Below are 12951 nucleotides of genomic sequence, written 5' to 3' on the forward strand. Positions count from 1 at the left end.
TGCCTCCCTCTGTGACTCTGGGCTATTAGTGTTAGCTGTTACTTCAGCGTCACGATAATGAGCAGAGATTATTTTTGTTTTTGAGGAGAGATGAGAGGACACTATCCTCACTTGAAAGGAAAAGGACACCAGTAAATTAAAGTCCAATTTCCTCTGAACCTACTGCCACGGAGTTGAACAGCTAACACCTGATCACAACGATAACCAGGAACTCATTAGCTACAGAAACTATCTGTATCAAAAGACGTTTGTGATGAACCTGACTTCGGGGCCTTTGGTTTTTGGAGGTATTTCTGTGGCTTACTCTGAAGCATTGTTGTGCCAAATAATCGCTGTATAATGAAGCTCACACAGGATGTCGAAAACAACAGTGTTCTATTTTATTAACAAAGTGTTAAATCACTTCACAGTGTCCTGTTTCATTACCAGATCCAAATATTAATTTTTAGCACCCTGTTCATCTAAAGTTAGAAACATGAATCAAATAATGTTTATATGCATTTTCTCAGCAGCTCAGCCTGCTCAGATCAAACTCAAGTTTTAAAGTAGCAATAACAAGGGAACGGTAGAAAAATAAGGGAAAGTAGAAAGTAGTAGATCTTGTCAAACTTGTTTGACAGCAGAGAAAGGCTGCGGGCTAGGAATGAATTGACAAACATGGAAATCAGAGGTTACTTCAGAGAGAGATGGCTCAGTGACTGACAGCAGCTGACTTCTTTGTTGCTTAGCAATAGAAAAAGAGACTTCCAGTCATGCTGCCTGTGCAGGGCTTCAAACTACTTATGGATCGCATGTTACCCTCTGATTATCAGGCCTACAAAGCTTTTACTTTGATTCAGCCTTGAGTTAAAGCAGAGCATTATGTGTGAAGAACTTGAAAGGTGAGCATACCTGGCTTCTTCCTCTGCGCCTGTAGTTCCTCCGCACTATGTTCTTATAGTTTTCATTCTTTTTGGTCAGGTAGTAAAAGAGCACACACTCAGCCACCGTCTGCAACACAACAGAGTTTATTTTTAAATAATCATTTCCTGAGTCAACTGGAGCGCTCAGAAAAACAAAAGCTGAAGAGAAAAACTGAATCATTACCTTTCTCTCGAGAAATGACGCGATCAGACCAAAGTTTTTAGGGTGCTGGATGAACCTGCAGGAGCATGACAAAAAATCTCTTAGAGCTCATTCGTGGAGTCATTTAAAATGACTGAAAATGTACGAAAGACTTCAAAACCTCATAAATAGCAGAACAACACAAAGAGAATGACAGAAAAGACGACGCCTGTCCTGGCACAGAAAAATTACATCATCAAATATTATCCCAGTCATCTGTGATCTAATCTATCGAGACGTTTTCGAATCAATGTTATTAGAAGAAGCTGAGGCTCTTACTCGTGCATGTGGGTTGACTCTAAAGTCACTGATTTTACTGTGTGGGTTTGATCCGATTTGGCAGCTTGTAACGCCTCCGCTTATTTCTCACAAAAGGAGAAGATTCACTTCCTTACCAACAACTTACAAACCCTTTATCTCTCACACACACTTCATAGGAAGAAGAAATGTGTTTGTTTTTTTGTTTTTTTTTGTTAGGAAAGTTCTTTCAAACTATCTTCACCATGAAAATCGAGCTGGAGGCCAATATGGGATTGAGTGAAATTATAAATTTATTATTTTGAACGTAGAAGCGAAGTCAGTTCATGTAATCTGCAAACTGTAATAAATATTGTATCAGCCAGGAGGAGTGTTTGTTTTTAAAGAGTATTTCAGGCCATTGAGATAAAAACAATTTAACTAATAAAGAATTCCTGCCACGGTTACTGATGTTTTTCTTACTTCTCTCTGAAAGTGTCTTTCTCCTGCTCGCTCCACATGTTCATAACCTGCCGGTCCTTGTACACCTTCATGGGGTCATCCATCAGTCCGTTCATGTTGATGAACTTGATGCGCTGCTGCTCGGCGTCAAACAGCATTGGAGGGATGACCGCCAGCTGTCGCATTTGCTTCTCCGTGTTCTGGTGCACACAAATATCACACACAAAACAAAAACAGAAACCAACAATCTGGTGTGAGGGATATGGACTCAAAGAGAAACTATCCAACAACATGGAGCCAACAAGTCAGAATGGACTACATGAAACCTAATGTGGAAACGAGGTCTGATTTTGAGAGAACAAAGAGGAAGTTGGAGGTGTCTCATTGTTTCAGCAGGCTAATGCAGGTTACATGTCAAACACAAACTACCCTAAAACAGACTTCTTTCATGTCCCTCTTTCATTTCCAAGCTCGTCGAAGGTACAAGTCTAAAAAATGACATAACGTCTGAAGAAAATTGAGGAGGGGAGAGAGAAAAGACAGTGCGCTATCTTGTGAGGGCAGAAAGGTTGGAAACGTATCAGATGATGAGACTCGACATCCTGATTAGACACCCTGCTCAGTTTAATGAGACCTGACTGACACCAGAGGAAAAGGTCTTGTGTGTGACTTCTGGATATTACACCCAGAGCTATTATAGCATTAATCCTGCTGAACAATGAGCACACTCACACTGAAGAAAGTCATACACCTCAAGAAAAGCCAATCTCCTGCATGTGCAGCTGACCTCTAACTGTCTTTGATCATAAATACCTGAGCTTTGTGAGCCCATTTCATCTGAACTGGGCCTGTGCTGTGTTAGCTTTGAGCTTTTGTATATTTGAAGTGTAACTACAGCAACCTTGTCAGCCTAAACAGCCTGATTTTGGCTGATAGGTTTCAAGTCGAGCCAATGTTTTATATAACTTTCCTCAGAGAGCTGAAACAATAGCTAAAACATGCTTTCTAAGACAATTCTGACACTTTTCAAACTGAAACGTTTCCAGCAGGATGTGCAGGCTGTTGCATGACTGTGATTCTGTACCTAATGCTGAAATTTACCACCATTCTTTTCATAGTAAGACTCATCACACACCCATTAAACTGAGTACACAGATAATAACTACTGCTGCACCAGGAGCTGACACTGTGTGACAACTGTGCATGTTATAAATGGAAGAAGGAGAAATGAGGAGCGACTGTAAAAAGAAGAGAGAGACGGGCAGTAAAAGCAGCCAGAGACTATCAAAGTTTTGGAAGCAGCTAAATTAAAAGCAGCTGTACTGCTGGCCTTGACACTCGGCTGTGGTGGCCTTAAAGGGCTAGTATTTAGCTTTGGCTAGCCTTGCTTAGCTACCACAAATATTCAAATGGCATACAGTATAAACTGTTTAACAGCTGGATTATATGTGTATATTAGTTGGTGTTAGCCTCTGGAACAGGGCTATATGGAAGAGATTTAAGAAACCTTAAATCAGATTCCTGCAGGCTGTTTTCATAATGTTGCCACTAATATTTTTATCTTCCGAAATTAAATAACATTAGGTTACTCATGTAACCCCGGTTCTCTGATAACCAAGTGAAGTATCTCACTATGAAAAGCATGATCGGTCACGCCAGAGGGCGCTTCCCATAGTGAGATACCAGGGGAGGTTTGAAAGAGAACATCTATCAAAATCATTATATACCAGTAAATATGGTTAACCAGCACTCAAGACAGTCTGATTGCTGTGCCAACTAGGGATGGGTACCAAATAAGGTCTGTCAAAAGTACCAACTACCGATTCATGTAAAATCAAATGGTACCATGTCCAGGTACCTAAACCCACCCTTGTGACTGTGAGGGAGTGGAAGAGTAGGCAATTTTCCATGCTGGACATGAACACAGCATTGCAAGGTTATGTATTGAAGAATAAATATGTTAAATTGAAAAAAAAGAAACTTTATTATAAAAGAAATGAACACTTTTTACCACATCAACACAAAAAAGTACAGAAAATTGGTACTGTCGAGTGCCAGTACTGATTGCCAGGTACCGGGTATCGGTATCGTATCATTTCAAATGTGAAAGGTACCCATCCCTAGTGCCTACCTTTGTGAGCATGCTTCACAACTTGTCAGATACACTCAGGGATTCAAACATCAACACTGTGATTGTGAACTGTGAATGGCGATTGAGGAGCTCACCTCATGCTCTGAGATCCCATCGATGATCTCGGAGACCTCATGCTCACTGCGAGCTGCAGACGAGGCCAGTCCACCTCCTCTCTGCCCAACACGGCTACAAAAGCAGAAATACAGAAGGCTTCTCAATAACAGCATCACACGCGCAACTGTGACTGAGTCACTCACATTGCACAATGAAACAAAACTACAGTCCGTCTTTACTCAAACTACAGTCAGTAGGTAACGAAACACATTCACATATGTGTTGCAGAAATTAAAAGCTTTTTACGCTGCTAAACTATCGCAGGTTTGTTGTGAGGGAGAGAGGGAACAAAATCCTGTGATCTCACCTCTGCATGCGCTCCTGCAGCTCTCTTTGCTTGCGGATCTCTGGGAACTGTTTCTCGTAGTACTCCCGCACCTTGCTCTCCTTGGCTCGGCGCCGCGGGTTGTTTTCAATGCGCTCCACCTTCTTCTCCCAGGCTTCCATCAGCTGGTCATAGCGCTGGCAAAATTTCTGTTCCTGAAGCAAGACGGCGAGAGGAAAAGCTCAGTCTGCTGCTGTTGATACCCACACAACCATTAACACTATCTCTTCATGCCTCTTATTTGATCCCAAGAAACTGAAGTGACGGACTATTTAGTGTGAAACTTAGATTACACAACATTTAACAGAATTATTGTGAAACAAGAACTCCCCCACAGCGCAGAGTGACGTTTGAAGATTATTTTAACTTTTGCCACATTTTAATCAAAATTTTTCCACATTTTATCCTTAAAACTGTGCTTCTACTGTTCACGCTGAGTTGCTATTACTAGGTTTGAATGTGGCATTACTTTGAAATTGATATCAAAGGTTGTATTATCATCCAAAGCTTTTCCAGTAACTTGGTTTGGGACTACTCTTGTGCTTCTCTGGATGTTTAGGAGAGGGGCACAGGGTGAAATGTTGGTATTGTATGGTGAGTCTGGCCTTGAGCCTCGACCCTGGCAGACGGCAGCCCACTGTTTTCCCAGCTTCCTCGCAGGCAGGCTGTAAAGCGAACCATTAAACCTGGAGGAGACACGACTCTCGGTGGGCTCGTAAACCACAAGGTGATGTCTCCCACCACTCTGCCCACGAGGAGCTCCCTCCCCCACTTAGACTCAACACCAGAGAAGACTGGACACTCGCCCACAGCTTACAGGCTCTGATACATGTGCTGCATTTCAACTCTTCTTTCTTGCCTCACATAAACTTTGAGTGAAAGAAATGCAGGGCTGTGAGAGAGTTGCTGTTGGCACTATCTCTTACGCTGGAAGCAGTTTAAAAAAAAAGCTTTTTCCCACCATATTTCCTACTTGTGGGTAGACAAAATTTCATTAGTAAAGCAGTGGACTTGATTTGTTATAATGATTTTCTGTCAAGCTGGTTGATTTTAAGATGTCTGCCTGGCTCTGGCATCAGAGCTCACCCCAATTGATCCCTGCTTCATTTATAGTCATGCTCTTTGGCTCCGTCTCGCTCAATCACTGCCAGCTCAGACTAACCCTGCTCATTAGATGTGCTTGGCTGACAGTGAATACAACACAAGTAAAAAACAAAATGTTGGTTTTTCTTTCAGAGTATTGTGAGAGACTTTTTTTTTGTTGTTTGATTTGTTGTTCAAAAGCAGTCACCTCCCCGAGGCACAGAAGGAGTACTGACAACAGATCATGAACTGGAGCTCTATTTTTCTCCTATTTGTTCATAATGGCCACATACTTCAAGGAGCAGCTGGCCCACTTTACACCAGTCATCTATCACGGGCTGATTCCCAGCAGAGTCAGAAATCGTGGGCTCTGGACTTACCCACTGCTTGCGAGCATGATTTCTCCTCTTGAAGTACAGGATGAGCTTCTTCCTCATCGCCTGGTTTCTAAAAAGGATGAAGACAGAAAAAAGAGGCATGGTGAAAACAGATGGGCAGAGAGATAGGAACAAAAAAACAGCATTGGTTTTTATCACTTTTATCACATAGTAAATCCAAGCATGATATTCTTCAGATCCCTCGGTGCACATTTTCAAGCCTCTGCACTTCTCTATCACACTTCTTTCTCTATTAACACACCACAGCTGTGCTCAGACTCACACAAACACAAACAATGCTTGTCCTTGAATGCCACCACTCGATAAACTCAAACTAGCTTCTGGGTGGAAAGGCCAGCGAGGTGAGCCAAAGTTATAAAACTTGTCTGGACTGGAACGGTCAGCCGCATCGCTTCAAGTAAAGGTCAGGGCCAGTAATCTCCTTAGGCAGCCTCTCAGTTTGTCTCTTTCTTTGCTGCAAGACAGAATTTTATTCCTGACACTTAATCTGTCAGTTGTAAGGTCACGTTCCCTTGCTGATTAATGTAATCTTATTCTACATTAGTCACTTCAGCTGAGCCGCAGGGCCTGCCGGGTCACAGGCAAGGACAGAAGATGAGGAAGTGGGTTAGTGGTGGTGAAAGGGTTTTGAGAAAATTAGAAGATAGCACGATAACATTTAGGGCAAAAAGGGATAAACACTTGGGATGACCTATTCTTCATTTCCCAAACATGTTATCTGCAACAACAAACCCGAGTTCAATCTAAACAGCCTTAACCCCCAACCTACATAAACACTCCCACACAAACAAACACACACATGTTGAGCCAAACCGTTGCATCAGAAAGACAAACGCTGCCAAATCCTGCTAGATTCGGTCAATACCTGAACTCATCATGGCATTTAACGAGTGAGAACTAACTTGGTATGGCAAAACGAAAAAAAAATGTGGACGGACTGAAGACAGAGATGGCATTGTGCTCTGGACACCAGATGGCAAAGGGAAAGATTAGCAGGCCTGAACTCCTGCAAAAGGTTTCCTTTGTCCTGCACTGAGCCTGTGCCATTTCTGAGATATCAGAGAACACTGTAATTAAGCATAATACCCCCAAAACACGACGGCTGAAAGATTCATTATACAAACACTATTGATCAGTTTTCTCTAATGATAACGCTGCATCTCAAGAAAGCTTCTGTACTTGGCTGCATGTTCAGAGGATGTTTGTTAGTTTATCATCATCTGAGTGACACAGAAACTGTAGGTGGTGGAGTAAAATGCAAAAAGCTCCTCAGAGAGACTCATACTCATCTATCCCAGCAGGGATGTGTGCCAAGGTTATCAAACCGGTTAAAGAAACAAAGAAGTCAATTGTGCTGGGTCAAAGCGACACAGTGGTATTTCATAACACGCGCAGGGAGAGAGGAGAGTTTTCAGTTAATTCCTTTGAGGCAATAATACTGATGAAACGGTGCAGAGATCAAAAGCAGTGAAGACAGAGCAGCGTGCAGCCAAGAGGTCAGACACTTCTTGTGGTATGCCACTGTGCCCAAACCTCTGTGCCAACGATGGAGACGAGCTATTATAACCCTCAGTCAGCCCTTTGATGTGCCTCAGTGAATTATGGTACTTAAAAGATTACAGATGCACATAAGCTGTACTGACAGACAAGGCATACTCGCTGCTCTCCTAGCTGCAGATAGCCCCGAATGTATCAAAATGACATAATTTATTTAACATTCACCTAACACAACCTCAAACACTCCAGGTCAAACTACGGGTGGAAAAATCAGCATGCATCGCTGATGAGGAAACTTAAGTCTGATATTCAAAGTTAAGCCCCTAAATCTCAGCATGGATTGATCCAAAGCTCTGTCAGCAACAAACACCCAACTGCAATAAATACATAAGTCTACATTTTTTCATCTGCATATGTGTAAATGTGGCTTTTTGATGTGAGGGACTGCTGCTTTTTAACTTTAATCTCATAGCTTACTTCCCTAAAATGCAATTACCAAAGGAAGCTAACAACTGGTAGCTTGTAGTCATAGAGAAAACAAAATAAAAGTCTGTAATATCCACTTACTGGCATATAATACACACCTAGTCCAAGTACTTAACTGATCAAAACACAAAATACTGGCTTGTCTTTGTAACAGTTCAAAGTTTTCAATTAAAAAAAAGGTCACATGAATGGTGGAACAGAAAACAAGAACATTAAGTGTGAAAATAAAAACATAAATGTGCTCAATGAAGACACTGAATTGTGAAAGCTAAAAGGTCATCCTCTGTATTTTACATTTCCTGTGACAAACCTGTTGGCTGGTTTGACAGTGACTGTCTGTTTTATCATTACTGAATCCTCAGCAGTGGTCCTCCTTACACACACTTTATCAAATCATGTCATGCTTATTAAGTTTACAGAATAACCATTTTACACCCCTTGAAAGTGAGTCAAGGTCTGTGGAGGGAAACAGGTGGCCCTTACACTCCTTTTCATATAGTCTGCAACAATAGTGCTGTAAGGAGTCTCTGCCATCTTCACACCTTTGTGCTGCTGCCAGCAAGTGTGTAAAACTGGTGTCAGGACTTAAACATACAACCATCACCCCACAAACACATCACACTGTTTTTAAGTTGCAAAGCCTACATGGAAAAGATACTTCTATAGTGAACCAGCAACCTGCCTCAACAACATATTTATACTGGTGTCCCAGAGAGCACTTCCATATTGTGACACAGCGTTGAACATGGGTGGTGTGACTTGTAAACATACAGAAGGAGCACAACACACACACAGGGCTGCTCCACCCTGCGGGCTCGGATGCTTTACATTGCTCTAGTTTGTCTCTGTTACTGTCTCTGATTGGCAGCCGTTCCACCTGCACGTTTCACATTGCAGGCAAACAGGTGCAGGAATACCTGGCAGTCTATAAGTGGATATAACTGCAGGGGACCAAGAGCTGCTGAGGTCAACATGTAACTGTCTGTAGTGGCAGTAATCTAAAGGTCGTGTTGAGGGGAGAGGAGCACATAAAAGCACCTGTGTCCTCCACTGTAAATGACCCAGATTCATGTCTACAGGGCTCTTTTTACTGTAACAAAAACACTCTACTCAAATCTATGGTGATCAATGTAGTCTCTCATTGTAATACCAGTTCAAACACATCATATTCTGTGTCAAAAGCACTGAAATGTACTGACAGACATTATGTTCAACCAATGGGGTGTTTGAGTAAACAGACTACAAGTGTAGATCATTTGTGACCATTTGTGCATCAACTCAACCAGCACGGGCTCTCATATCTGTGGTTTATCGCTGCAGTTTGTGATGTCAACTTCATGACTGAATAAAAAGCATAAGTCAAGTGGGCGTGCAGTGGAAAGACTTACATTTTGATGTTCTCATGGTACTGCTTGGTGTCAGAAGGCTGGTTGTACAGAGGCTGCAACAGAAGAAAAAACAGATGATGACGACAGTGATGATGATGATAGAGCCGTCCAGATAATAAACAAAGACCGTGCACTTGGACATGACTTAAACAAAGTGCATAAAATCCTCAAATCATCAAATTTTAATAAAACTAATTCAGGATTTTTGCAGAAATGTTCTAGAAATAATACAAGTAACTCAACACTTTTACGAATATAAAATGACCCACTTGAGTTCAGTCAGCAGAAGTCACTTAAAATAAAACCGCTGAGGCTTTCTAGGCAAACTTATTGGCTAAATGTTTAAAATTGTAAAGGATGAATCAAAGGTTGGAAGTGAAGAGGCATTATAGGAATTTTTAATATGAATAAACTGATGCAGACAATTTCATGCAAGCTTAGTTTACAGTCTCAGCAGGTTCAGGTACAAACCATTCACTAATACCATCTCCTGATGTGATTTTATACACTGTTCAGTGCTGCTTAATGGAGCTTTGAGTCATGCAATCAAATATTATTATTACATCCTTACGTCATATCCCTGATAAGAACTAAAAAAAACACATGATTCAGACTTCTTCCTTCTCTCTTTAAAGTGTTTGTTATCCTTCAAACTGTTCAAGTATTATAGCTTTAAAAAGAAACACGTGAGAGCAGGAAAAAGAAAAATCCCAAGCGCAGAAACTCACCAGTTCCACCCTGGGTCCCAGTCCCTCCAGTATCCTGTGAGCCTCTTCTGCCTTTTTCTGTTGAGGGAACACAAACAGAGGTAGTACATTAGCTGGCCGCCTGCACCTCTGTCATCACCACGGCAACACAGTGGGCACGCTCACATGATCAGCGAGGCTACACAGGCTACATTTTTGGATGGACGAGCACCTGGCTGGATGTATGGATGGATGGAGAGAGATGGATGCAGCTGACTATTATTAGAGCTTTTAACTCAAGCTGGGCCCACAGCTTCTTGCCTCAGCTCCCTCTCTCCTCTAGCAGAAAAAAGAAAGATTACTCACCTCCCCTGAGCAGAGAGAGGTAGAGAGAAAGAGCAGGCAGGCAGGAGAGCAAGAGGGAGTGGAAGAGAAAAGTGAGTGGGAGAGGAAGAGCAAAAGGAAAAAAGGAGGAGGGGGCTAAAGGGCTTTGGTGCTTATCTCATGATGAAAGACAGAGAAGATCTCACCTCCAGCTTACTACCTGCAACAATCGGCCTTAAAACAAGAAATCCTGGCAGGGAGTGATAAGAAAAGAGGAGAGGTGTTGTGGAAACAAGCAGGGCAGCAGAAAAGCCTCCACTCTGAGTCTGGAGCTGACCCCTCTGTAGACTTATATTTAGCCCCTGCAGACAAACATGTGAGCGGTGTCCCTGTCTGCCCCTCTCCATGTTTGCTCCGTTCTTTTCCTCATTCCTCTCTGTTCACTCTCACCGCTTCATCGATCAAACAGAGTCTCCTTCGTGACATGCCACATGCTCTGTTGCTTTCCATCTCACTTCATTTCCTTTCGGTGACCGCACAGTGAGACTGTCAGGCCTGACACGTTGGCAGACAGGATGGAGGGACAGCGAGGGGAGTTTTAGAGCTGATAACAGAGACCGAACCTGTCAGAGCGTATGCGCACATCGCCCTTTGTTCCATGTCACACTGTGTCCTTGTCCCTTTCACTCTGTCTTCAGTGTCGAGGTAATGCAGGGGGGGTGTGTTGGGGATCTACTCCTAAGTTTATACAAGACTCACGCCAACATACTTGGATGTAAGACCCCAGAGCAGCTCACGCATGCAGCTTAACTTGAGCCAACGCAGGTTTCCAACTGGGTCACATGTGAGTGACACCAAATCACTGACTGACTCCAGTTTCAAAACGACCCAGAACATTTCCTCCAAAACAAAATTCTCTTTAGATCTCATGCAAATGCCACAGCACAATGTCATTCTTCTTCCTCCTCAGCTGCTTTGCATTGATCAAGGTTTTTCCTCATTCCTGTTGCTCCTTCATGAGGCGGTGTAACAGGCTGCAGAGTGTTGCCTCACAGAGCTCACTCGCTACAGCAGCAGTTAATGAACAGCAATTATTAAAACCAGCCTTTCATCCTCGGGGAGAAGAGAGGCTCAAGGATTTCTTCTCATTTTCTTCCTAATCTCTAGTTTGCATGATACAGTCCTCAAAACTCTTTGAAAGTCTCGTTACATTAAAAGCCAGAAATGACAAATTTAGCAAAGAGGAGGAGAGGAGGATTGATGAGATCCAACAGAATCTGTGCTGAGTGTTATGTTTTCTCTACTAGTGAGGATAATTACACCGGCACATTCACAACCTGGTGACAAGACCAAAGCAAAGGAAAAAAAATATCTCCTGTATTTCAATCTGCCTCCAACAACACACAGTGCGGCTTCTTCTGCAGTAATTCAGCTGATTCTTGTTTCAGCATTTTTTAGTGGCATCAGAGGCGTTTTAGATGCAGGGATCTTTATCTGGTTGTGGTAGGGTAAGATGCAAATCTGAAAAATGGAATGAAAAAAGCTGCTTTCTGTGTACAGGATGTTCTTGGTGCTAATTGTAACTGGTTGTATTCATGGCATTCACCAAACACAGGAACTGTCACCATAGCGTCAAACTCTGTTGCTTTACCTGCATTCAGGATGTCTCATAAGGATTTTTCAAATTTTTTTTGCATCATGTCTTTCCTCGTAAGAACACAATGTGCCTCTGACAGGGAAAAGCTCTCTACGAGACTCGTGTCAAAGAGGGACTCAGGAAGTCATGCAGGCTTGAGTAGTGCTTTGATGTAACCACTAGTCTAAAGGTGCATCACAATATAGTAGAACAGACTGGGTAGATATGGATTATAATATATATCATAAGAAGGTTTTACTCACTTTATAATTACCTCAGTATGAAAATAATCTGTTTCTTTTTCTATTAGAATTATCATTTTAGGTCTACATCAAGTGGGTACTATACTTTTTACTTCCCCAAGTTAAGTTTTGGGAGAGTTTGTTTGTCTATTTGTTTGTCTGTGAGCAACATAACTCAAAAAGTAATGAGTAGATCTTGATGAAATTTTCAGGAAATGTTTTAAATGAGATAAGGAAGAAGTGATTAAATTTTGGAGGTGATCCAGATCACCATCTGGATCCATTTTTTTTAAAGGATTCATTATAATTGTGGGATAGGGCTGTTTTCACCATTTGTGTATAAAACTTGTTATGGGTACCGAATAAGGTACTTTTAAAGGTACCGACCGAATTCTATCAAAAGTACCGGGTGCGGATTTCCGAAAACCAAAAGGTACCATGTTTAGGTACCCAAATGCATCCTTGTGACTGTAAGGGAGTGGAAGAATAGGGGATCTTCCATGCTGGACTCGAACACAGCATTGCAAGGTTATACACTGAAGAATAAGTATGTTAAATTGGAAAAAATATATACTTAATTACAAAACAAATTGATATTTTTTTTACCACATAAACACAAAAATGTACCGAAAATTGGTAACGTTGAGTCCCAGTACTGGGCATTGGTACCGTTTCAAATGAGAAAGGTACCCGTCCTTATATAAAACTTCACGATAAATGGTTGGATTGCTTTGCAAAAGAATGAAAGACAAGGTCACCATAATTTCTGACAGATGTAAAAGTACAATCTAGATCCTAGTAATATTCTGGATACTAAGATCTGGAATATGAAATA

General features: G+C 41.8%; 1 protein-coding gene across 6 annotated transcripts in view; it reads right to left on the reverse strand.

The window, feature by feature from the left end:
* ncor2 (nuclear receptor corepressor 2) overlaps positions 1-12951 on the reverse strand; it is a 101451-nt gene that overhangs the window by 36759 nt on the left and 51741 nt on the right. For 5 of the 6 annotated variants that reach the window (XM_074671369.1, XM_074671371.1, XM_074671368.1 and 2 more), the window contains exons 7-14: positions 9957-10013; positions 9229-9281; positions 5840-5906; positions 4359-4531; positions 4030-4123; positions 1825-2003; positions 1087-1141; positions 892-990 (exon numbers count right to left, since the gene is read on the reverse strand). In XM_074671369.1, the coding sequence (XP_074527470.1) occupies positions 892-990; positions 1087-1141; positions 1825-2003; positions 4030-4123; positions 4359-4531; positions 5840-5906; positions 9229-9281; positions 9957-10013 (777 nt within the window). Of the gene's footprint in view, positions 1-891; positions 991-1086; positions 1142-1824; positions 2004-4029; positions 4124-4358; positions 4532-5839; positions 5907-9228; positions 9282-9956; positions 10014-10100; positions 10247-12951 lie in introns of those variants that run through there. The other variant, XM_074671373.1, reaches the window with a different exon arrangement.

The sequence above is a fragment of the Halichoeres trimaculatus genome, unplaced genomic scaffold (genome assembly GCF_033239565.1).
Source record: "Halichoeres trimaculatus isolate MK-OKI-2021-1 unplaced genomic scaffold, fHalTri1.1 fHalTri1_scaffold_5, whole genome shotgun sequence".
Classification (NCBI taxonomy): domain Eukaryota; kingdom Metazoa; phylum Chordata; class Actinopteri; order Labriformes; family Labridae; genus Halichoeres; species Halichoeres trimaculatus.